The sequence below is a fragment of the Seriola aureovittata genome, chromosome 3 (assembly GCF_021018895.1).
Source record: "Seriola aureovittata isolate HTS-2021-v1 ecotype China chromosome 3, ASM2101889v1, whole genome shotgun sequence".
NCBI classification, from domain to species: Eukaryota; Metazoa; Chordata; class Actinopteri; order Carangiformes; family Carangidae; genus Seriola; species Seriola aureovittata.
In genome coordinates this window covers 22,532,888-22,559,886 of record NC_079366.1, presented here as the reverse complement: position 1 = coordinate 22,559,886, position 26,999 = coordinate 22,532,888, and the positions used below count along the sequence as shown (strand labels likewise).

At 36.9% G+C, this 26,999-nt stretch overlaps 2 protein-coding genes across 15 annotated transcripts in view; one reads left to right on the top strand and one right to left on the bottom strand.

The window, feature by feature from the left end:
• lrba (LPS responsive beige-like anchor protein) overlaps positions 1–11,540 on the top strand; it is a 196,000-nt gene extending 184,460 nt beyond the window's left edge. For all 4 annotated transcript variants that reach the window (XM_056371486.1, XM_056371485.1, XM_056371484.1 and 1 more), the window contains one exon: positions 10,096–11,540. In XM_056371486.1, the coding sequence (XP_056227461.1) occupies positions 10,096–10,186 (91 nt within the window). In that variant the 3' untranslated portion in view covers positions 10,187–11,540. The remainder of the gene's footprint in view (positions 1–10,095) is intronic.
• The window catches only part of dclk2a (doublecortin-like kinase 2a), a 55,036-nt gene continuing 34,485 nt past the window's right edge, over positions 6,449–26,999 (bottom strand). For 5 of the 11 annotated variants that reach the window (XM_056371495.1, XM_056371487.1, XM_056371490.1 and 2 more), the window contains 12 exons: positions 25,546–25,640; positions 23,853–23,940; positions 23,263–23,371; positions 21,895–21,952; positions 21,329–21,448; positions 21,087–21,233; positions 20,865–20,998; positions 20,329–20,406; positions 19,838–19,934; positions 18,672–18,752; positions 17,708–17,821; positions 11,631–14,809 (listed from right to left, as the gene is read on the bottom strand). In XM_056371495.1, the coding sequence (XP_056227470.1) occupies positions 14,042–14,809; positions 17,708–17,821; positions 18,672–18,752; positions 19,838–19,934; positions 20,329–20,406; positions 20,865–20,998; positions 21,087–21,233; positions 21,329–21,448; positions 21,895–21,952; positions 23,263–23,371; positions 23,853–23,940; positions 25,546–25,640 (1,889 nt within the window). In that variant the 3' untranslated portion in view covers positions 11,631–14,041. Of the gene's footprint in view, positions 6,578–11,630; positions 14,810–16,884; positions 17,012–17,707; positions 17,822–18,671; positions 18,753–19,837; positions 19,935–20,328; positions 20,407–20,864; positions 20,999–21,086; positions 21,234–21,328; positions 21,449–21,894; positions 21,953–23,262; positions 23,372–23,852; positions 23,941–25,545; positions 25,641–26,999 lie in introns of those variants that run through there. The other 6 variants (XM_056371488.1, XM_056371492.1, XM_056371494.1 and 3 more) reach the window with 4 other exon arrangements.

Genomic DNA, 26,999 nt, shown 5'->3' with positions numbered 1-26,999 from the left:
ATGCCTTACTATACTATGACTATTTATGCCTTACTATACTATGACGTTTTAATAACTTTTTATGCCTTACTATACTATGACGTTTTTATGGCTTTTTATGCCTTACTATACTATGTCGTTTTTATGACTTTTTATGCCTTAAAATACTATGAAATTTTTATGACTTTTTATGCTTTACTATACTATGACTTTTTATGCCTTACTATACTATGACGTTTTAATAACTTTTTATGCCTTACTATACTATGACGTTTTTATGGCTTTTTATGCCTTACTATACTATGTCGTTTTTATGACTTTTTATGCCTTAAAATACTATGAAATTTTTATGACTTTTTATGCTTTACTATACTATGACTTTTTATGCCTTACTATACTATGACTTTTTATGCCTTACTATACTATGACCTTTTTATGACTTTTTATGCCTTACTATACTATGACGTTTTAATGCCTTTTTTACCTTACTATACTATCAACTTTTTATGACTTTTTATGCCTTACTATACTATGGCGTTTTTATTACTTTTTATGCCTTACTATACTATGACTTTTTATTCCTTACTATACTATTTCATTTTCATGACTTATTATGCCTTACTATACTATGACCTTTTTATAACTTTTTATGCCTTACTATACTATGACTTTTTATGCCTTACTATACTATGACGTTTTAATTACTTTTTAATGCCTTACTATAGTATGACCTTTTTATGACTTTTTATGCCTTACTATACTATGTCGTTTTTATGACTTTTTATGCCTTACTATACTATGACTATTTATGCCTTACTATACTATGACGTTTTAATAACTTTTTATGCCTTACTATACTATGTCGTTTTTATGACTTTTTATGCCTTAAAATACTATGAAATTTTTATGACTTTTTATGCCTTACTATACTATGTCGTTTTTATGACTTTTCATGCCTTACTATACTATGACGTTTTTATGGCTTTTTTATGCCTTACTATACTATGTCGTTTTTATGACTTTTTATGCCTTAAAATACTATGAAATTATATGACTTTTTATGCCTTACTATACTATGACTTTTTAGGCCTTACTATACTATGACGTTTTAATGACTTTTTATGCCTTACTATACTATGTCGTTTTTATGACTTCTTATGCCTTAAAATACTATGAAATTTGTATGACTTTTTATGCCTTACTATACTGTGACTTTTTATGACTTTTTATGCCTTACTATACTATGACCTTTTTATAACTTTTTATGCCTTACTATACTATGACTATTTATGCCTTACTATACTATGACGTTTTAATGACTTTTTATGCCTTACTATACTATGACCTTTTTATGACTTACTATACTATGACGTTTTAATAACTTTTTATGCCTTAAAATACTATGAAATTTTTATGACTTTTTATGCCTTACTATACTATGTCGTTTTTATGACTTTTTATGCCTTAAAATACTATGAAATTTTTATGACTTTTTATGCTTTACTATACTATGACTTTTTATGCCTTACTATACTATGACGTTTTAATAACTTTTTATGCCTTACTATACTATGACGTTTTTATGGCTTTTTATGCCTTACTATACTATGTCGTTTTTATGACTTTTTATGCCTTAAAATACTATGAAATTTTTATGACTTTTTATGCTTTACTATACTATGACTTTTTATGCCTTACTATACTATGACTTTTTATGCCTTACTATACTATGACCTTTTTATGACTTTTTATGCCTTACTATACTATGACGTTTTAATGCCTTTTTTACCTTACTATACTATCAACTTTTTATGACTTTTTATGCCTTACTATACTATGGCGTTTTTATTACTTTTTATGCCTTACTATACTATGACTTTTTATTCCTTACTATACTATTTCATTTTCATGACTTATTATGCCTTACTATACTATGACCTTTTTATAACTTTTTATGCCTTACTATACTATGACTTTTTATGCCTTACTATACTATGACGTTTTAATTACTTTTTAATGCCTTACTATAGTATGACCTTTTTATGACTTTTTATGCCTTACTATACTATGTCGTTTTTATGACTTTTTATGCCTTACTATACTATGACTATTTATGCCTTACTATACTATGACGTTTTAATAACTTTTTATGCCTTAAAATACTATGAAATTTTTATGACTTTTTATGCCTTACTATACTATGTCGTTTTTATGACTTTTCATGCCTTACTATACTATGACGTTTTTATGGCTTTTTTATGCCTTACTATACTATGTCGTTTTTATGACTTTTTATGCTTACTATACTATGACATTTTAATGACTTTTTATGCTTACTATACTATGACTTTTTATGCCTTACTATACTATGACGTTTTAATGACTTTTTATGCCTTACTATACTATGTCGTTTTTATGACTTCTTATGCCTTAAAATACTATGAAATTTGTATGACTTTTTATGCCTTACTATACTGTGACTTTTTATGACTTTTTATGCCTTACTATACTATGACCTTATATGCCTTACTATACTATGACGTTTTAATGACTTTTTATGCCTTACTATAGTATGATCTTTTTATGACTTTTTATGCCTTACTATACTATGTCGTTTTCATGACTTTTTATGCCTTACTATAATATGAATATTTATGCCTTACTATACTATGTCGTTTTTATGACTTTTTATGCCTTAAAATACTATGAAATTTTTATGACTTTTTATGCCTTACTATACTATGACTTTTTATGCCTTACTATACTATGACTTTTTTTGACTTTTTATGACTTACTATACTATGACTATTTATGCCTTACTATACTATGTCGTTTTTATGACTTTTTATGCCTTACTATACTATGACTATTTATGGCTTTTTATGCCTTACTATACTATGTCGTTTTTATGACTTCTTATGCCTTACTATACTATGACGTTTTTATGACTTTTTATGCCTTACTATACTATGACTATTTATGCCCTACCATACTATGACGTTTTAATAACTTTTTATGCCTTACTACACTATGACGTTTTTATGGCTTTTTATGCCTTACTATACTATGTCGTTTTTATGACTTTTCATGCCTTACTATACTATGTCGTCTTTATGACTTTTTATGCCTTACTATACTATGACTATTTATGCCTTACTATACTATGTCTTTTTTATGACTTTTTATGACTTACTATACTATGACTATTTATGCCTTACTATACTATGACGTTTTTATAACTTTTCATGCCTTACTATAATATGACGTTTTTATGGCTTTTTATGCCTTACTATACTATAACGTTTTTATAACTTTTTATGCCTTAAAATACTATGACATTTTATGCCTTTCCATACTATGTCGTTTTTATGACTTATTATGCCTTACTATACTATGACTTTTTATGCCTTACTATACTATGACGTTTTAATGACTTTTTATGCCTTACTATACTATGTCGTTTTCATGACTTTTTATGCCTTACTATAATATGTCCTTTTTATGACTTACTATACTATGACTATTTATGCCTTACTATACTATGAAGTTTTTATAACTTTTCAAGTCTTACTATAATATGACGTTTTTATGACTTTTTATGCCTTACTATACTATGACGTTTTTATGACTTTTTATGCCTTACTATACTATGACTTTTTATGCCTTACTATACTATGATGTTTTAATGACTTTTTATGCCTTACTATACTATGTCGTTTTCATGACTTTTTATGCCTTACTATAATATGTCGTTTTTATGACTTTTTATGACTTACTATACTATGACTATTTATGCCTTACTATACTATGAAGTTTTTATAACTTTTTAAGTCTTACTATAATATGACGTTTTTATGGCTTTTTATGCCTTACTATACTATGATGTTTTTATAACTTTTTATGCCTTAAAATACTATGACATTTTATGCCTTTCCATACTATGACCTTTTTATGACTTTTTATGCCTTACTATACTATGACTTTTTATGCCTTACTATACTATGACATTTTAATGACTTTTTATGCCTTACTATACGATGACCTTTTCATGACTTTTTATGCCTTACTATAATATGTCGTTTTTATGACTTTTTATGCCTTACTATACTATGACTATTTATGCCTTACTATACTATGAAGTTTTTATAACTTTTTAAGTCTTACTATAATATGACGTTTTTATGGCTTTTTATGCCTTACTATACTATGATGTTTTTATAACTTTTTATGCCTTAAAATACTATGACATTTTATGCCTTTCCATACTATGACCTTTTTATGACTTTTTATGCCTTACTATACTATGACTTTTTATGCCTTACTATACTATGACATTTTAATGACTTTTTATGCCTTACTATACGATGACCTTTTCATGACTTTTTATGCCTTACTATAATATGTCGTTTTTATGGCTTTTTATGCCTTACTATACTATGACCTATTTATGACTTTTTATGCCTTACTATACTATGACTTTTTATGCCTTACTATACCATGACGTTTTAATGACTTTTTATGCCTTACTATACTATGACTTTTTATGCCTTACTATACTATGACGTTTTTATGTCTTACTATACTATGACGTTTTAACGACTATTTATGCCTTACTATACTATGACCTTTTTATGACTTTTTATGCCTTACTATAATATGTCCTTTTCATGCCTGACTATACTATGACTATTTATGCCTTACTATACTATGTCGTTTTTATGGCTTTTTATGCCTTATTATACTATGTCGTCTTTATGACTTTTTATGCCTTACTATACTATGTCGTTTTATGCCTTACTATACTACGGCGTTTTTTATTACTTTTTATGCCTTACTATACTATGACTATTTATGCCTTACTATAATATGACGTTTTTATAACTTTTTATGCCTTACTATAATATGACGTTTTTATAACTTTTTATGCCTTACTATAATATGACGTTTTTATGACTTTTTATGCCTTACTATACAACAACGTTTTCATGACGTGTTACACCTTACCATACTATAACTGTAACATGCTTTACTATACTATGACAATTTTAAACCTCACTATAATATGACATTATTATGTCTCACTATACTATGACATTATGTCTCACTATACTATGACCTTTTAATGCCTTATTATTCTATGAATTTTTTTTTTTTTTGCCTCACCATATTATGATTTTTTATGCCTTACTTTAGTATGACTGTCAGTGTTTTGGAGTATTAAGACCCACGATGCAGACCTTCCAAAAGTGAAGGAGGAACGAGGTGTTTTATTAAATAACAACCAACACAAAATCCAACACAAACCAGCCAGGAACAAAAAAACAGAAAATCCAAGAACTAAAGAAAACACTGGAGATCAATGTATGGGAACGCTGGAGCGAAACAGTACAACTGGGAAAAACAGAATACAGGAAAAAACAGGTGTACCACAGCAAACAGGACGAACTGACAGAGATTAAATAGAGACAAGGGAGGCAAGGGTATTTGAACCAAGGATAATCAGATTTGGGTAGGTCAGACAATCTACTACGAGGGAAACAGGACAAAGACAGGAAGCAATCTCTAACATAAGACACACAAATTAAGTGATTTCAAAATAAAACAGGAAGTAAATCAAATCCAAAACAATCAAACACAAAGTGTCCAACAGTGTCAAAACAAAATGTGTCTGTCATTCCAACTATGACAGTCAAGGGTTGGATTCCAGATGACCCTTAGGCGGAACTGGAACACATAGTCAGGTGGGTGGATAGGGAGGAGGAGGGATCCAAGGAGAAGTGGACAGAGAGGAGAAGAATGGTGCTAGAGAAGGAGTTTGAGGGCAGGACAGACAGGCAGGGCACCTCGGAGGGACAGCTCTGAGTCCGAACAGACAGGCTGGGGAACCCAGGAGAACTGCCCAGATGCCAGACAGACTGGGGAAGCTGCATAAGAGGAAATCTGCCTGGGTGAAGGCGTGACCTCTCCGGAGGTCAAGCTGGAGACCGGCACCCAAGACCGTGTTTCTCCGGAGGACGAATGTGGGTCCCTTCGGGAAACTGAGTAGGAGGGCGACAATTAAGGCGGGTCCACTTGGGAAGCTAAGCAGGAAGGCGATGACGGAGGCAGGTCCCCTCGGGAGGCCGACCTGGAGGGCCGAGCCATCGGTAGACCCCTTCTGGAGGGTGAGCAGGAGGCAGGTGTCGCTGGCACAGCCGCTCTGGGGGGAGAGCAGGAGCGGCTGAACTGCTGACTGGAAACCAGCATTTGATTTTGGCCAGATAACCAACTGAGAATCAGGTGCTGCTGACATCTGGACGGCCAACAGGAAATTAGGAAAGAGCAAAAAGTGGCTGGACTGGCAATGAGAAACCAAGAACTGATGTAGGCCAGACTGCCAACCAGAGATGAGGAACGGAAAATGGCCAGACCATTGACTGGGGATCAAGAGCAGGGTTCGGCCAGATCGCCAAAAGGAGATCAGGAACAGAAGGTGGTGGAGTGACCCGGAGCTGATGTCGACTTGACCAGGAGCTGATGTTGACCAGACAGCAGACGGGATCAGGAGCTGATGTTGACTGGACCGCAGACAGGGGATCAGGAGCTGGAATCAGCCAAGCTGTCAACAGGATATGAGGAGCAGGTGTTGGCCAGACCGCCGAATGCGAACCAGGAACCAATGTCAACTTTTTGTGCCTTACTATACTATGACATTTTTATGACATTTTTCACCTTACTATACTATAATGTTTTTGTGACATTTAATGCCTTACTATAATGACGTTTTTTTAACTTACTATACTATGAAGTTTTTATGCCTTACTATACTATGATGTTTTTATGACATTTTTTACTTACTATACAATGACATTTTATGCCTTACTATACTATGACGTTTTTATGCCATTTTATGCTTTACTATACTATGACATAAAAAAAAACATCATAGTATAGTAAGGTAAAAAATGTCAGAAAAACATCATAGTATAGTAAGACATAAAAATGTCTAATAGCCTATAGTAAGGTAAAAAATTCATATATAGTAAGGTTAAAAAAATGGCATAAAAACGTCATAGTATAGTAAGGCATAAAATGGCATAAAAACATCATAGTATAGTGAGGAATAAAAGGTCATAAAAATGTCATAGTATAGTAAGGCATAAAAACGTCATAGTATAGTAAGGCATACAAACATAGTATAGTGACGTAAAAAATGTCACAGAAACATCATAGTATAGTAAGACATAAAAATATCATATTATAGTAAGGTAAAATAAAACGTCATGTATAGTAAGTAAACAAATGTCAGAAAAATATCATAGGATAGTAAGGCATTAAAATGTCTAATAGCCTTTAGTAAGGTAAAAAAGTCATATGTAGCAAGGTAAAAAATGTCATAAAAACGTCATAGTATAGTAAGGCATAAAATTAAAAAAAAAAAGTCATAGTATAGTAAGGCATAACATTTCAAAAAAATGTCATAGTATAGTAAGGCATAAAAATGTCATAGTATAGTAAGGCATAAAATAAAATAAAAAATGTCAGTATAGTAAGGCATAAAATTTCATAAAAACGTCATAGTATAGTAAAGCATAAAACGTCATAGTATAGTAAGGTAAAAAATGTCATAAACGTCATAGTATAGTAAGGTAAAAATAGTCATATATAGTAAGGCATAAAATTTCATAAAAACGTCATAGTATAGTAAGCCACAAAAACGTCATATTATAGTCAGTAAAAAAATGTCTAATAGCCTATAGTAGGGAAAAAAATTTCATAAAAACGTCATAGTATAGTAAGGCATAAACTGGCATAAAATGTCATAGTATAGTAAGGCATAAAATGGCATAAAAACGTCATAGTATAGTAAGGTAAAAAATGTCAAAAACGTCATAGTATAGGAAACTAAAAAAATGTCTAATGGCCTATAGTAAGGTAAAAAAGGTAATATATAGTAAGGTAAAAAAAAATGTCATAAAAATTTCATTGTATAGTAAGGCATTAAAATGTCTAATAGCCTTTAGTAAGGTAAAAAAGTCATATGTAGCAAGGTAAAAAATGTCATAAAAACGTCATAGTATAGTAAGGCATAAAATTTCAAAAAAATGTCATAGTATAGTAAGGCATAAAATTAAAAAAAAAAATGTCAGTATAGTAAGGCATAAAATTTCATAAAAACGTCATAGTATAGTAAAGCATAAAACGTCATAGTATAGTAAGGTAAAAAATGTCATAAACGTCATAGTATAGTAAGGTAAAAATAGTCATATATAGTAAGGCATAAAATTTCATAAAAACGTCATAGTATAGTAAGGCATAAAATGTCATAGTATAGTAAGGCATAAAATGGCATAAAAACATCATAGTATAGTAAGGTAAAAAATGTCAAAAACATCATAGTATAGGAAACTAAAAAAATGTCTAATGGCCTATAGTAAGGTAAAAAAGTAATATATAGTAAGGTAAAAAAAATGTCATAAAAATGTCATAGTACAGTAAGGCATAAAATGGCATAAAACGTCATAGTATATTAAGGCATAAAATGGAATAGAAACGTCATAGTATAGTAAGGCATAAAATTTCATTAAAATTTCACAAAAACGTCATAGTATAGTAAGGCATAAAATGGCATAAAAACGTCATGTATAGTAAGGTAAAAAAATGTCATTTTTTATCTTACTATACTATGACGTTTTTATGACATTTGTTTACTTACTATACATGACTTTTTTTACCTTACTATAATATGTTTTTCTGTCTTACTATACTATGACATTTTTATGACCTTTTATGCCTTACTATACTATGACGTTTTTATGTATTACTATACTATGATGTTTTTATGACGTTTTATGCCTTACTATACTATGATGTTTTTATGACAGTGTTTACCTTACTATACTATGACGTTTTATGCCTTACTATACAATGACATTTTTATGACGTTTTATGCCTTACTATACGATGACGTTTTTATGAAATTTTATGCCTTACTATACTGTGACGTTTTTATGCCATTTTTTACCTTACTATATATGACATTTTTATCACCTTTTATTCCCTACTATACTATGATGTTTTTGTGACATTTTATGCCTTACCATACTATGACGTTTCATGCCTTACTATGCTATGACATTTTTATGTTTTTTACTTTTCTATAATATGACCTTTTCATGACTTTTATAATTCACTATACTATGACATTTTATAATTCCTTAATATACTATGACATTTTTATGCTTTACTATAGTATGATTTTTTTTCATGCCTTACTATAGTATGAGTATGATTTTGTGCTGGGGCGGCATGGTGGTGCGCCGATCACTTGGGGGGGGGGGGGGGGGGGGGGGGGGGACAATACATAGAAGACTACGTGCTCTTAATTTGAAAAGGCGTCGTCAGCAGGTGATAGCATGTTTTCCGAAAGTGGCCAAGTGATACAAGTCGATTTTGGTTCAGACTTGCGGAAAGTTTGTTTCAAAACTCTGTGTGTAAAATTCAAATCCACAAGCGTAAAATTGAGATCCAAAAATGTTTTTTTGTAGCACCAATGGAAAATTGATTAACAAATGTCTGTTTGAAAGTTGTATATGTTAGGAAGATATTCACAAATACTTTCCATTAATTTGTAAATTAATGGAAGGTATTCATAGATAATTTTTTATTTGTGGAATTTGTTTGTGAATTTGCAAGATATTTTTGTGAATTTTGCATATGTGGAAGTTACCATTATTTAGCAAAAGTTACATACTGTAGTTTCAGTTGTGTGACAAAATCCTGATTATCCAGGTTATGTTTATTTCATTACCATAATATTAATACTATTGCTGCTGTATGGATATACAAACAGCATAATGTTGTAGCTGTTTAAGGTTATGTACATTTAAATACTTTTTACAATATATCCTACATAAATAGATGATTGCAAGTTTCATATGTAAACTCTTAATTAGTAACTATAGACGTCAAATAAATATAGTGGAGTAAAATGTACACCTGCTTCCCCTGACATGCAGCTAAGTAAAAATATATACTTCAGATACAATACAATTCAAGTACAAGTATCTCAAATTCACAACAAATAAAAATCAAAAGTAGCAAAACCTCATGGTGTTCCCTCCTGACTCTTCTAAGGTGCATCATAACTGGCATGGCATCTGGAAGTATCGTGCTCTTCTACAATGACTTCAACAGGTGGCACCATGAGTACCAGACCAGGTACTGAACTGACAACAGCAACAAAACCTGACTGACAAAGTTGGACACGGATGAAGAACTCTTATCAAAGGCACTATTCTGTCTATCCTGATATCCTGAATGTATCTCACAGAAAAAAAAGAAATCTGTCCTGTTATAGTAAAAGAATCAAACTATTTTTAAAAAGGGGCATTGCTATATTTTGTAGATCAGATAGAAAATTTTCATATAAATCATAGGGTGGGGGTTATGTTACTGTACGGTTAAAAACAAATCTATTTTTAGCTGTAAGAGTCTATTTTCATCTCCTCCAGAAAAGAAAAGAGGGATTTATGGGGAGCTAGTGAAAACCTTTTCTCTTGACTTAAAAATCCAAATATTTGTGTACTTTAGGGTGAGTGATTTTTTTTTTTTTTCTCTGTAGGTGTGTATGTGGGGAATAATTATTAAGCTATCATTCAATTTTAACATTTTGCCATTTTGGCAACAAAGCCGTTAGATATATGTTTGAATAAATAATAAATGTATTGGACAGAAGGATAAATGAAGAGGGAATATACATATATATAAATGTCTATATATATACTGTTTAAATGTAGTCTTTCATATTTAAAATTTCCATTCCCTCTGTACCTCTGTGCTTGCTAAGAGATTGCGTTTCTGTGCATGGCTCACTGCTCATATAAAACACATCAGCGCAGATTTTCGCGTTATCATTTAATACTTTAAACATCAAAAACACAAAACTTCTCTGCATCAGTGATTTGAAAATGAGCTTTACATAGAGGATGTCAGGAAAAATATGTTGAGGATTAAGCTTCATTCATTTACATTTCTCCTAAATGACTGAATAAACAAACTGAATCATTTTTTTCAAAATTGATTAATATCTGTGATGGAAAGAGTGAGGGTATGAGATCAAAATTTTTACTACATTATTAAATAAAAAATGTCATATCATACCCAGTGCTCAAGCCAGCTTAGCATCTTCAGAGTCCTCTTTGAGTCCTGTCTCCAAAGCAGCTAACAGCAAAGTGAGATGTGCAATGAAAGGAAGGACTTGCTGTGTTTCAGTCTGCAGTTCCTTCTCTTTTTTTTTTTTCCATCACAGAAGTGTAGATCCCAGGATGAGTGATTATGTTAAGATGTGATTCAGCACTAAAATGGCAATGAGACATATTCCTTTGATCCTAAGTAAAATTTACGTCCACTTGTATCTTTGATTTTGAGGAAACATTCCTTTGAAGTTTGAGCTTTGGTGTGGTTTGAATCTCCAGTTATATGACAACTACTGTTATCTATCAACCATTATTTTTTTGCAATCATATTGGAGTGTTTTGTGTGCTGAGTTCTGACAATAAAATGGAATTTTATAACTTGAATTGTGCTAGATGTATTTTTCATTAGGTATCACTAAGACTTCATGGCACCCTCTAGTGGCCAGCCTCTGGTAAGACAAACACACAAACACATTAATTTCAAGTCTTTATTGCATTTTTTATTTTTTGCTCTCTGCCGTTTCAAAATAGTGGGACATTAAAAGCAGCCACTCTATGCCTATTAAAAACCATTTCTCCAGTTTGACACAGTTGATTTACCTGTTTTAAAACTGTCTTCATACAAATTCCCTTTACAAACTGCTATAACATTCTACTTCAACTACATAAGAGAAGCTAAATGACCAAATTAACTGTGTCTGTGTGTGTGTGGGGGGGGGGTTGACTTACAGGGAGCCAGTAAAAGGGAGATGAGTATTCATGCAGCTGAAAGTTCTGAAGAGATAAAGAGACATGTTGAACCACAGGAGGAGTTAGCCCTACTAACACCAGCTGGGATAAATGCTGTGAAGTTTAAAACAGGTACAAACAAGGACAAAACAAAACACTTAGAAATGAATGTAGGATGCACAATTTTGGGATCCCATTTTTCAGCCAAGCTGGATTTCATAAAGGCATAATTAAGCTATGAGCTGTTAGCCAGTGGTGAGGCACAAACCTGTCACCTTGACAACACATTCATTCTTACTGTGTAAATCCAACATATCGAAAAAAAAAAATATTGACTGAATATTTAGAGGACCGGTGTTGACGAGTTTGATGCAGTGTAGTGTCGTCATTGGGAACCAACTAAAACCAGAAAGTGCATCTTGTCTGAGCAGTTTTAAAGTTGTAGCAATAAGCAGTTCAGCTTTGAGAAACAGGCCTACAGTTTAGTTTCATGTCTGTTGGATCCACAGTATTTTCTCTAATGTTATGTACTACAGTTATGACTTTGAGGGTCATGGCTGCTCAGACGCACACAGGCAATAAACAAACCTTCAAGTGTAAGGTGGACAGCTAAGGTTCTTCATACTATATACAACTAGAGTTCACATAGAATACATACAGTCAGTGTGTGAATGAATGTGTCAGTCAGTTACAGAGGGTGTACAAAATAATCTACCAAATGGACGTTTACACATATTCTTTTTATTTGACTGGATTTTTGAGATACTCTCCTCTGAAATTTCTGGATGGAATTTTGTTTGTTGTACTTACAGCATGAAAGATTTACACTTAAAATATTCAACTGCAACATCTGTTTCCAGAAACAATGTTCTGGACAGTTTCTCTGTATAATTCACAGACCTCACTACTGACATTCACAGGAGCCTTGTCTGAAGTACAAATTACTTCTGATTGATTTGTTTCCGTGAATTGTTGAGTATTGGGTATAGTGTTTCTGCTATAGGATCTTTTTTTTTTTTTTTAATTTTAACTCTGAGGACCACAAACAAAATTCTCAATGATATCTCATAACCACTGCAAATTAACCCAAAACTATTTGCATGGCTAGACAACTCAAAAGCAGTGGTTCCCAACCTGTGGGTCAAGACAACCTAAAGGGTCGCAGGATAAATCTGATAATTAAGATGAAAGAAAAACAGAAAAACACACTCAAACAATTAATTAGTTCATGGACAATTTTATATCTTCAGACCCCTGAATGTTTTTATATGAAACAATTTGAATCTTTGGTTGAAATGGTCACTATGCATAGACATGCAGTTTATGATGAGGAGTCAGTACAGAACTCTTTGTTTTGAGGGATCACAAGGTAAAAAGGTTGGGAGCAACTGCACAAGAAGCAACAGAAAGTTGTCTTGTTTGTTTCCGTGTTTTTTAAAGTTGTTGAAATGGTAAACAGGCTAAGTAGTGCCTTACTTATTATTATAATTATCTGCTTGGTTCTTTGGTAGGTATTACCCTTATTTTGTCCAGCCTCTGTACATTATGTTTGTAGTAACACTTCATAGGAGTAGATTGCTGTTGCCAGAGAAAGTACTAATAGTGGTTATTGTTAGCTTAGTGACATATAATTGTACCAAGGGTTGTGCACTAAAGGTAGCTAGGCTAGCAAGTTGAGACGACTGATATGCTGAAATAGTTGTCTTATGGACAGAACTGTCTCTCTGCTAAATCAAAGGAACACCACATTGGGGTGTTTGTGTGTAATGAATATCTATTTACAAAAAGAGCCACAGGCAGTCAAAATGGGATAATAAATAAAGGAGAGAATTCACATTAATGTGATACAGTAATGCATGACTTCCAAAGACAACCACTCAGAACAGTGATATTCAATTCATTCCCTTTCTCCACATCCTCCATTAATAAATACAAACCTATATATACAATCAACAAACTCTTAGAAAATGCCTGGTATCCTCCATCTTGGAAATTGTGTGGGATAAGAATGAGAGGAAAAGATGTGGACACTGCAGTCACTGGCTCAGTTTACAGCTACTGGAAATGCTCATGGTGGATGTTAATTCTCCTCATCCCATGTCTAATGATACATACGTGACAAGTGGAGGGTGAAACTGGCTACAGAGCCCAGGCTTTTAAACCTTCTCCATGAGCTCTTCAGCAGGTAGAGGGCTGGAAGAAGGAGGGCCAGCTGGGGAGAGTGGGGTTGTGGATCTGGGAGGTGTAGAGGGAGGAGAAGGAAACAGGGTTGGATGGATTGGAGAAGGGGAGGAAGCTTCTTGTTTGGTCGGGGAAGAGAGAGGGAGGAATACAGCAGGTTTGACAGGGGAGATGGGGGACGGGGAAGCTTGCTTTGTGGGAGAGGAAGACTGGGGTGTCACATCTTTGGTAGGAGAAGATGGGGAGGGACAGGAGACAGGTGTAGAGGGAGTTGTGCAGGTGAAAAGACCAAGAGGGCCTGAGGGCAAGGGAGCTTCTAGAGATAAGCAGGGAGCAGCAGAGGGTGATGTGGGTGATGTTCTTATTTCAGGAGGGAATGCTACCGGCAAAGAGGTGATGGGGAAAGTTTCAGTGGAGGATGAAGGGGAGAACTGAAGCGAACTTACAGGAGCAGAGGGAGGGAAGTGAAGCTTAGAAGGTAATGGGTCATTTTCATTCTGGGGTTGAGAGCAGGGAGGATTAGAATCAGGCACAGCAGTCACGGTGGTCTTGCTGGGTGATGTCAGCTTGGCGGGTTTTGATACTTTGGTGCTTGACGCTTGTTTGGTTGGAGAAGCTGGTCCTGGCTTTGTCGGTGAGGCTGGTTTGATTGGGAGGGCAGATGGGACTTTGTTGCAAGCTGTTTGGGGATCTGGACAACGACGGGCGGTGAGCTGGAAGGCTTCTTTATCTAGAGCTGTGTTCTGGCAAAACAGACAGACAGTCATCAGCTGGATACTGTTGTGCCTCTCAAGCTCAAATAACACCACTCAGGAGGGAAAAAGCGATACTGTGGGTCAATCTTCACTGCCAACAGAAAACCTCTAATTTAGCCTAAAGTTGTCCAGTGAATAACTGATCAGCTGAATGTTTGAAGATATTAAAATAGCAAACTCTTCATTAACTAATGACCCAGTTTTTGTGATTTCTTTGATTTAAATGAATAAACAACACACATGATGACACACTCTAATGGAAATGGACATGAATAACTGAAAGATGATTAAACAAGAAGACAGTATGGTTTGCACAGTGGACTGACCTCACAAGAAGGCAAATCAGATCAAGTGCTACTCTATGTGCAGAGGAAGGGCAAAGGAGAAAGTCTACGTTTACTTTTTCATTCAGCAGATGCATAGGTGGTGCTTTTGTCCTGAGTGAAGCCAATGATGCGTTTCTCACGTGGGACAGAGAACGAGTAAATGTTACGTTCCTCATTTGCCCTTGTGCTGAATCTCAGCAGCAGAACAGATGAGGCGTAGCGTTAAGTGTTAGTACATACCATTGCCTTGGAGCTAATTCAGAGGGACGTAATGCAGGGAGAGGGGAGAAGCAAAAAGGGACAGAGACTAGTCTTACTCACAGCTTCACAAAATAAAGTCAACACAACAAGCATGACGGCAAGTGGACAGTTGTTGTTCCAGCTCAGTGCTGATCTTTCGTTTTTATCATTATTTCGGATCATTTCAACATTTTCCAAACCAAGTGGCCCGCAGATTTTGAAAAGACTAAGTTGGAACAAACTGTAATAATTTCTATAAGTGACTATTTCAGGCAGATACACATGTCAGTGAGTGTTAAGCTATATTTGAATAACTGTCAACAAAATGCAGTGGTAAGTGGGATTAAATGTGTTTTTGATTGTACTGATTTTAAAAGATGATGCTGGTCTTATTCTATATATTTCTTATCATCAACAAATCCCATTGTGGCCTGTTTAGCATAAGCCTGGTAGTTTGTACTTCTGTGTCATAAAGCTCTGTTGTTGTCCAGAAACTATTAAAAACACATAACGGAGTCACACTCTTGCATGGGGGAGATATTGTACTTCATTTCCATGAACATGGGTAGTGAAGTTTCTCTCACAGATACCATCCTGCTGCCATAAATACTCACCAGAGCCCCAAATGTATATTAATCCAGGGCTGATAGTCCAAATGCAATGTTTGCTAAAAACTACAGTACCAAGGAATGTTTTAGGAATGAGGCTGAGTGCCACAGACAGGGTAGGTATGTTACAAATTGTAGATTTTTATCTTTTCATGAGAGTTGTTGACAATAAGAAAAATATAGAATCCCGCCATCCTTATCCTTTAAAATGTGCTGGGGAATCTTGTATCCAAGGCAATAAAGCCACACTGGTTTGCATCCTTCTCTGCAAATTTGAACTACAGAATAGTTCCAGCACAGTTCTTGATTTTCTCCACAAGGTGGCACCAGAGCACCATTAACATGTTACAAGTGCTGTTAGACCTAGTGTAGATTTATAGAAATTTACTGAAAGTTGATTTTAAGGAGCTATTTTCAATGAGATTACTAACAGACAATAATGGCAGAGAGGGAGGCAAATGACACTGCTCCTGCACTAGCTCGCATTGGCTGCCACTGTAAACATGCTAAACAACCTCAATCACAATGTGATTAAACAAACACATCCTTCAAAACAGATGATAATTTTCACATCCCATAAAAGTTGGTACAAATGGAATGAAATGTGACTGAAGGACCGAATGAGAAGTATGAAAAGAGTCAGGGGTAAATCCAGGACAGAGCGCCTTTTGGGAGAGAGTTAGTGTGGTCCACATCAGTTGGTTATTGTTACTGCAGCCGAGGGGCAGGGGGCCTGAGAAAGACACAGGAAGGAAGGGAAGGGAGGAAGGGAGAGTAGTAGGGGGTGGGAGCCGTTTCAGATGTGGGGAAGAGGGTGAGGGGAAGGGCGATGGCTGGAAAGGAAGAAGGGAGGCAGCAGGAGGGAGGGAGGGAGGGGTGAAGTGTGTACCCGGCTTTCAGCTCCAGGCGTCCCCTGTGGTCCTGGGTCGGGTGTGAGGGAGGGGTGAGGAAGAGGGAGGAGGAAGTGGATGGAGAGGAGGAGGGGCCGAGGCCAGGGCCCGCGTTTACACCTCAAACTGTCAAATGAAATTTACAACAAAATGAGGCTCTTTGCAGTAAAGAGGGGGATCAAATTAAATTTCTAATCAAAGAAACTTCCCCTTCCCCCCTTTTCCTGCCTTCGGTACAGACAGACAGACTGAAGAGAGTGCACGAGGCTGATGGGTGGTGTGACCTGATGAGATGAGGAGTGGAGGAAGTCAAACTGTACAACAGGAAATGATGTAAATGGGGCTTGAAACAGACAGGGTGGAAGGATGTGACTACAGGAATGACTTCACTGTTCTGTTCTTCCATCATTCCATCTCTAAAATCCTGTCTTACATGTTCACAGCAGCATAAGTTGCTTATAACTTGTATTTAATGTCGTTTTCAACCATGATTGAGGCCAGATATTCTATCCCAGGGATCAAGTGGGTGCAAGATTCATATAAAGTAGAAAGCACAGGAAGCTCAGTCGTCTTTATGTGGGTCAAACATTCGCTGTCACGCTGTCATCGTTTGGAAAAAGGCCTGACCTGTTCAAGCCACTGCATGGCCCCGTTAGTGACGACTAAACCCACGTCAAAACATCAATATTACAGATTTAAGAGGTAACTGAAAGCTAACATGACCTCATGAAGGTCAAACTTTCAAAAACAGTGCTGCAGTAAATCTCAGAAGATTGGGCAAAAAAAAAAAAAAAAAGTTTGTGAATGTTTTTGGGTGCTTACCATGATGACCGCCACACCAGCTGTGGTGTTGTTGTGCTTTGGCGCAGTGTTAAAGTGCGTCTGCAGTTTACCTGTCACCTCCATCTTCATGTTGTTCTCCATAACTGCATCGTCCTACATGAACGCACACAAACATGTAAAGTGTACAATGGTTTCATGCACAGGAAACTATCTTAATGCACAAATCTCAAATGTTTCGGTTCACACATTCAGTACTGCGCAAACGTTTCAGGCACCAAAGGTACAGTGAGCATGCTTTCAAAATGAATGTTTTATCTATCAATTAACTTTATGCAAAGTGCAGTGAACAGAAAAATCCTTTATCAGATCAATATTTGGTGATTTCCCTTTGTCTAAAGTAGTTTTTCAAGGAATTTGGCTGATCCAGTCATCTTGGCGAACTCCCAGACTGACTGTGTGGGGGCCAGACCATCAGTTGCAGGACTCCTTGCTCTTCTTGTCTCTGAAGATATTTCTTTATGACTCTGGCTATGAATCTTTAGTGTAGGTTAAAACAGGATGACGACTGTCAGCCAGCCTTATCTTGCCGTCACACCAAGGCTCCACCTCTCCCCCTCACTATTATCTGGTGATTCCACTCGGTTCTGTGCATGGGCTTTCCTGTCATCCAATGATCATTTTAACTGAAGAACATTTAACATCATTTAGCGACTTTGCCCCGCCACCGGTGTCAAGGCCCCATCTAAGGCTCCTCCAAAGGGATCTCAAATTGGCTGATACTCATCAAGTATTTGTTAAATTAGGCTTCTGCATTCATGTTAATATGGGTTTTCCTGATTGACATATGCTGAGGGTCATTGTCAAGCTGCAGAATGAATCTGGAAAACATCAGACGCCTCCCTGATGGTGTTGTTTGACAGATAAGATTCTACACATCCAAAGCACCTAAACCTTTTGCAAAGTATTGTACATAAAAATATACACAAACAGTGTTATACAATACCGTGACCCATGGGTGGGAGAGGACATCTTGTGCTGTGTATCGAGCCTCCATGTTGACCTGCAGCATCTTTCCGATCAGCTCCTGAAACAGAACACACAGTTTACAGTTTAGGGCAATATCAAAGCCCCTGGGCCATAATTAATTATTATTGACTTTTAGATGTATGTGAATAAATGATCATATTGTGCTATTGTTTTACACAATTCTGCTATGCAAATTGTCCATTCCAAGCAAACTGCTGCTGCATATAAAAACAAAACAATTGGTTACTGATGTTTTTGGTGCTGGCAGTTTTGCAACAGCTTTTGTTGTTGTTGTTGCTGAAAACAGCTGCCCTTGTGGCCGATAACGACGCTGATTGTAATAAAACAGGAAAGTCATGGGTCATAAAACCAAAACAATGAGCCGATAAACATGGAGCAGGGGAAACTGTGGAGTTAAGTGATAACTGACTAACACCCTTCACATTGCTCACAGTCTTTTGGTACATTGTTGATGCAAAAATCTAAATTAATGTATCTTTAAGTATATTATGTTTACCATACACTTTGTATATTGCTATAAAATATCGTGGCAATGATTTCAACCATGTTTCTCTCCTCTGTTATACTACGTGCTAACACCTCACTCAGGGTAAAGCCACAGACCACAGAGTTGATGTACATGCTTTCACACATGTGCTCACAAAGTAAACACACAGTGTCTGGATTAATATCCTCCCTTAAATTTACACCTGCACAGCTTCAGAATGTGCAAGTCGTTTCATGCTGTGGTGTCTATAACTGTGCACTTGTCTGCAGTGACAGGCAACTGTAATAGCAGTGGGTTTAATTAGCAGTTTGGTCTGGCATGCTGAGCGTGGGCTGTCACCTTAATACATGACATTAATTTAGTGGGTTGGAGGGGTTTCTGTCCTTCAGCAGACAATAGTCATTAATGGAGCGGCTTCACATGGTGTCTGTCTGAGTGTGTGTGTGTGTTTAAACTATGTAACATTTAATATCTGTTTCAGACTTCTTACTGATGCTGCATTCACTTCAAGGTAAAATGGTTTCTGTTGGAGCATGTTTTGTTGAGGATAACCCTCCAAAGAAGGGAGTCAATATAATATCATCTAAAGTCACATAAATAAACTGTTGGTGTGTGTGAGTGCCAGGGGTCCCCACCTTGGCTGAGTCGGTGATGTTGTCCCAGTAAGGACTGGGGAAGTCCAGTCGCCCCAGAAGGATCTGGTCAAACAGGTCCTCTTGCAAGTTACTCTCACTACATGGAACGACACACAAACACTGGTCTTATTCAGCACACATGGCATAACTGCATATCTAGATTGTAATGGCTGCATAATAACAATAAATAGCCTCACCTGTAACCTCACCTTTCATGATATGTTTATTATAATAACCATGAAGTACAAGTGATTAAACATGGATCACAATAATTTAGGTCAAATCCCTTTCACTCTATTATTGCTGGATGACAACAGTTTACTTAGCCAGCAGGTAAGAAAAACTAATTTCCAAACAAATGTGATTGAACTCCTCTTAACATGATCCATGGCTGACACCTTTACTCAACATTGTATCTATTGCTTAAAACTGAAAACTATCACACTTGTTTATTAGTAGCAGATAAAGCTTGACGTGGTTGGAACAAGTACCTTCTAAACGGAGGGAAACCACACAGAAGGATGTAGGTGATGACACCTGCAGCCCAGATATCCACCTTCAGACCATAACTGTGAAAAGAGATGAAAATGTCACTGAAGCACTAAATGTACCCAAATATCTTATAATAATAATAATAACAGCAAACCACTTCCATCTTCCATCATCTCAGTGTTACAAACACAGAAGCTGACTGACTGGACATAAAGCAACAACATAAAGTACATACTGACATTTTGGAAAGACAAGGCTTTCAATCTACTATAATGATGATGATGTGGAAGTAAATATACCAGACCCATGGTTTGTGTTTCTTTATTCAGCACCATTCGCCTTTCAATCTCCAGACAGCTGATTACAACACAGCCGTACTGCAGACCCTCATTTCTACTCTGCTGTTGTACGTAGAACAGATGTTTCCCCTTAAAACCAACTCACAGATCAGTAGAAACATACATGTTTCTCTATAACGAGCAGCGTCCCCAGTGAAAAGCAAAAGCCTCACATGCTGCCAAAATACTCGGCTTACCCAGACTCTGCGATGATTTCTGGAGCCACATATGTAGGAGTGCCACATACGGTATACAGGGGTCCCTCCACTACTGTGGCCAGGCCAAAGTCCCCAAGCTTCAGTGACTTGATGCCATCTGGGTACTCAAACACCTAGAATCAGAGTGCATGCTCAGTTGAGGCCCAATGAGCAGTTGGAGTAGGGAAAAAAAGAATAATGTGTGTGTGTGTGAATGTATACCAGCAGGTTCTCTGGTTTAATATCTCTGTGGACGATGTTCATGCTGTGCAGGTACTTCAGAGCTCCGGCGAGGTTGTACACCATGATGCTGGCGTCTCTTTCTGTGTATTTGGCCGAGGAGGTGATGGCATCAAATAAATCCCCTCCCTGCGCCGGTAATAAACACACTGGTTACATATTAAAACACACACAGACACGAGGAGTGCACACTGATACTGACACAGAGTTGGCCTGTACTGTACCTTGACAAGCTCCATGACCAGGTACAGTTCAGAGGGAGTGTCCACCTCCTCAATCAACATGATGATGTTGGGGTGTTTCACTTTCCGCAGCACTGCCACCTCATTCTCGATGAGGTGCTCCTGGAAACACACAACCCACATAGATAATCAAAGCGAGCCTGTGACTGTGTACTCCAGCACACAGGATTTACACTGAGCTATTATGCTCATAAAAAAGAAAGTGCTTTGTTGATTGAATCGGAATTGGTGTCAAGGGTGTGTGATTCAGAGTGTGTCATTGTGCGCATGTGAAAGTGTGAAGATAATTTGAGTTAAGTGATAAATAAAACATTGCCAACCTAATCTAACCGTGAGGGATAAGAGGATCAGAGACACAAAGGTAACACTGTATTCTGCGTGGGTGTTAATAATGCACAGTGGAACACTAACATAAGACCGCTTCCTTACAACTGTGTGAGTGTGTGTGCGTGCGTGTGTGTCTGTATGTGTAAACAAGTCTGAAGGTAAAATACAGAAAGAAGAGAGTGGAAATAGAAGATGATGAGAAAAGAAGGACAGAGTGAAACCTTTCCACTGCACTTGGCCTTGTCGATGATCTTCAGTGCAAACTCTTTTCCTGTGGACCTGAACAGAAACAGTGCAGTTAGTGCCAACAATACAAACAGCACTGACGCCACAACACTGTAACTGAAATCAAGCACCCACCACAGAGCATCATTTACAGTGTGCAAGAGCACAGCCACGAAGCTATTTGAAAGGTATGTTGGCTGCACGAGCCAAGTTTATACAATGAACAGAGATGCAGTGCAGATACAGGCAGGCTCAACAAGAACATGAGAACACATACTTGAAGAGTAATTTAACACCAGGCTGAAGATCAGTGTTTCACTGCCATCTCTGGTTGAAAGTCTCAAGTTTGTTCCACCTTAGACAACACCCAGTGTTACTGCTGGGTCAAAAGTGCTCTGTTACACTCATAACCACAGCCAACAGTGATTGCACAGTATACTGACACAGCCTGGAGTACACTTCTACATCACTGCAGCAAGTGGAGAATTTAAACCACTGGAGGCCAGCAAAAACAAGGTTTTCAGTTCAGGGGGTTTTAAGTTACTTGCAAGTTTATCCTTGCAAAAATATACATAAAGTAAGGGCTGCAACGCAAGAGCAATGTTCAGATGAATAAGTCCCTATTCTGTTTGAATCTCATGCTTTACCAACATGACGATGTAGCTGTATTCACATGAACATGCAAGTGATGCAGTACACATTCCTTCCAACAGGTTCACACTATTCCACTGACTAAGAAATGTAGCAATGCACCAGCCAAGGGCAGGGAAGTAGAGGACTGCCAGCTGATGTTAAGAGATGTATGGACAGCTCTACATAAATAATGGGAATTTCAAAATATCTGAGCATGGATGTTCATTCTTGACCATTGGAAACAGTATGTGTAGCTTTCAAATACATCTCACTGTCTTAATTCAAGGCAGAGTGAAAGCAAAGAAAGCTATTCAACAGTACTTTTGTGCTAAGATTGTTATGACTTTGTAAATGTTTTTTTTTTTGGAGGCGGAAAATGCATTCAATATGTTTACTGGGCCTCACAGGGCATCTTTCAGTACTTTCCAGGTAGGTGCATCAGATTATGAGAGCACACATTGACAGGCCTGCTGTCATCATCATCTCCCCTGTCTGCCTGGGCAGTGTGTTGACTCAGAGATTAAAAGGCTAATGAAGTGAATTCACCGCTGGGTTTAATCCATGGGATATTTCTGTCTCCACAATGCCTGTCATCAGGACTTAAACACCCTGATGGAGCAGTTGATACACGTGATGCACATCTCATTAAGCAGTGCAACAAGGCACACTGCTGTGCTCCGCTGCAGCTGTGCATTAAACACTTCCAGTCTGATTAAATGTGTTTCACGTACCTCTCCACACACTCCTTGACCACAGCAAAGTTGCCATCTCCAATGACCTTCCCAACTTTGTATTTTTCCAAAATGGTGAAGGCAGGCAGGTAACGGTTACCATTAACTGCTAAGGAGAGATGAAGGTTAGAACAGGCAACAGACCGGCCCTGCCGTTCAATAGAAACAAAGGAGCTTTGGCAGAAACTCAACCGGTTCTCAGACTGAATTAAGGAACCACATGCTGTGACACAAAATAACATACTCACTGGAATCAACATGCCAAGTGATCTCTACAAGTCCTCCTGCAGCAGTTAGAGAGCTGAGAAGCAATATTATGTCCCCACACACACACACACACACAGCCGTGAAATCATTAAGTTCAGTATTTGCTCACACAGCAATGGACTATTTCACACTTATCTTGAAAATGTGGCTAACTGAGCCACTTTTGTTGGGTAAGCAAATTCTCTAATCTGCTGCAAGGGGACAAGATGACTATCGTTTAAATGTTACTCAATGTCACTGTCAGCCAGGAGAAGAGAGGAGGGGAGGGGAAGGAATGGGAGGAGAGGAGAGGAGAGAGGAGAGGAGGAGAGGAGAGGATGTACCCTCTGGACTCAGTCGATTGCTTTGCTCTTGGTGGTTGTTCAACGAGCCATTTACATTCGGGGAGGAACTGTGATGTGATGGAGGTATCTGCAGGATGTAAAAAGAAACAAAAATAGAGATGAACACCTGGCCTAAAGCAAAAACAAGTAGACAAATCACCATGGCAACCTTCGGCTTTAAAAACACCCACAAAACATGCTGTACATGGGTAAAACATAGCTAGGTCATATTGGTGGGTGACTTTTCTTCGTGGCTCAGGCTAAAGATTTTTTTTAAATGCTTCAGATGGCACAAAAAAAGAGACTAGCAAATAAACATCATATTCATGACATGATTTAGCAAGATACCCAGAATAAAATAAACTCGTATTAAAAAGTTCCAACCACTGAAGAGTTATACAACCTGTGACTATATGACATGGTGAGATACTCTTTAAGGATTGCAGCTCACAGAAATAACAGCACAGCCTGCGCATTAATCCTAAAATAAAAATATTATTATTCAAATAGTGAGCAAGGTCTAAAATAAGCTTGCCCTTCAAAGTGGACAAGGTGTCAGAGCTGCTGGAATAGATCTCCTCCATAACCACTTATCATCACTGCACATAAAAGCGTTATAGCTCTAAATGAATGATACATTTGCTAAGAGGGTCATTTCTGTGCAGTGGCAATTTTGACATCTTATGGCTATATTTTTGAAAGCAGTGGCTCTGTACCTCACTGCACCATAATGTACATTATCTTACAGTAAGGATCTATTATTTAGTCTAAAAGCATAGTGTTTTGGACCAAAGTAGAAGGTGTGAGAGTTTCAAGGTCTCTTTTACAACTGGGTACATAAAAAAGCTTTTTCCTCTTATAAATAACTTTTTCATGTGGCTTTAGTTTACCAGTCCACCTCCACATGACTGTTTCAAAGAGGGTGAATGAGAGGGAGAAAATATGTCATTAACATCCTTGCACTTTCTCATTTAGTTTTTTTCAAAATAATTCTGCTCTACTAACCCTCTTTACCAGCGAATTTTAAAGCCGTCAGTAAATCATAAAAATCGAATATCCTGCCAAATTAATATGGGTGGATAAGTCTTTGACTGGGCTTAGAGAGGAACAGTGGCTCTCTGGAGGAGGTTTGCCAGCTGGCTGCAGCAGTTACACACTCTGTAGTTTGGGACTAACACACATCTTACAGAAGAACCCATCAATAAATCAGATTAATATCCCAGACTCTACCAAAGATACATCATAGAGCTGCAACACAGGCTACATGGCTGTCTGTCAGTGACTTGATGACTCGACATAGATTTATTTGATCACTGTGTATTAAGTAGGTCGGTACAATCTTACCTTATCTCCTCCCTTAAAGTACTACCTTAAAGGAACAGTTTGACTTTTTGGGAACATTTCTTGTTCCCTTTCTTACCAAGAGTTAGAAGATTGATACCACTCTAATGGTTGTACTGTAGATACAGCAGCCAGTAGCTAACCAAAGACAACAAAACCTTCCTACCAGTACCTTTAAAGCTCATTAATTAACACATCATTATCTTGTTTGTTCAATCTGCTCAAAGAAAGTGTAAAAACAACAAGCTGCCCCTGGTGGATAGGATACTGTGTTTGAGCACAGCTGTCCATTGTGGGTGTCTTGTGTGGACATCTACTGTATGTGACATGCATGTGCATGCAACTGTCTTACCTTAAAACTGGGGATGGTTCGGGGGCTGGTGGGAGACGGAGTGGAGGACTTGGTGGACTTCGGAGTTGAGATCTGACTATTTGAGACACCATTTACTGTATGGAGACAGACAGTGGGAGGAGATTTGCAAGAGCAAGAGTCTTCCGAGTTTGAGACTGTTGTTATGCTTTCATACCGGCAACAGCCAAAGCCAGAGGCATAAATGTTCACCTGGACTCAAGGAAGAACTGGTCAAAAGGTGAAGGTCACTGTGACCTCACATAACACATAAATTCAATACATTTTAAATAATTTAACAAAATGTAAAAAATGTAACTCAATTTAATTTAAATGAGAACACTGATCTTAATTAAGTTCATTTAATTTAATTAATTTCACAAAATTAAATTAGAGTAAATCTTATTCTATTGGAATAAAATAAGATTTAAAGTTTCATTTATTTAATTGTTTTTATATAATTAAACTAATTTAACAGAGGCATACAACTGCAAGGCGTTTTGTTGTTGTTTTTAAAGTGTGTTTGGAGTGTGTTTGCCAGCAAGCCACTGTTTGACTGATTCATTCTCTCAAGAACAGACTATTTCTGCTTCCCTCTCTCTTGGTTTCTGGCACAAATACAGAGACATAATGCGTCAAACTTTAAATCATAGTCTCTCTTCATCTGCATAAACCCAGTTGAGCTGAAGAAAATCATTTCACACTGCCTACAGGCTGTGCCTTTGTAGTGCTGTTTTAGAGTTGCACATTTTTGTTTTACTGTTAAGTTATAAATTCCCACCAAATTGTCTTCTGGGTATTAAAAGTACTTCTAAATCAATATTTGAGAAAATAATTGAAACAGAGGACATTACTGAATGTTTTTTTTTAGTGTAGTTTAACTTGGAGCACCTCAGCTGCTACAGATAAAGAGCCATGTGATGTAACTGTTCAGTGAGGGCAGGATTTAATTGGCACAGCTGAAGAGTGAGTCTAATCATCAGTTCATGGCTTTAGATCAGTGGATTCTGCAGCAGCTAGCTCTCAGATTAGATAGATTAGATAGATGTGTACAGTTCATAGCAGCTCTGTGGCTTAGCCAGAGCAAAGGAGAGAAAGAAGGTCAAAAGAAAGGGAATATCTCTAGTTTAAATAACTTGAACACTTTATAATAGATGTAGCCATGTGGCATGTCAGCATGTTGAACATAGGTTCAGTTAGCAAGGTGATGCTAACATTTGACAAGTAGTGTAACATGCTCTTGTTTTGTTTATTAGCCTGCTATATTAGCATCGATTTCAAGACCACACTGAGGCTGAAGGCAGCTTCATTATTTTTAGAGGTTTCACTCTGAACCTGCCCACACTGATGACAGTGTTATACTGTTATAGCAGCCAGAGCCAGCATTTATTCACAAGAGAAGAAGAGGACTCAAACTGTGAGAAGCTCATTTTACCTAATTACTATACACTAATTAC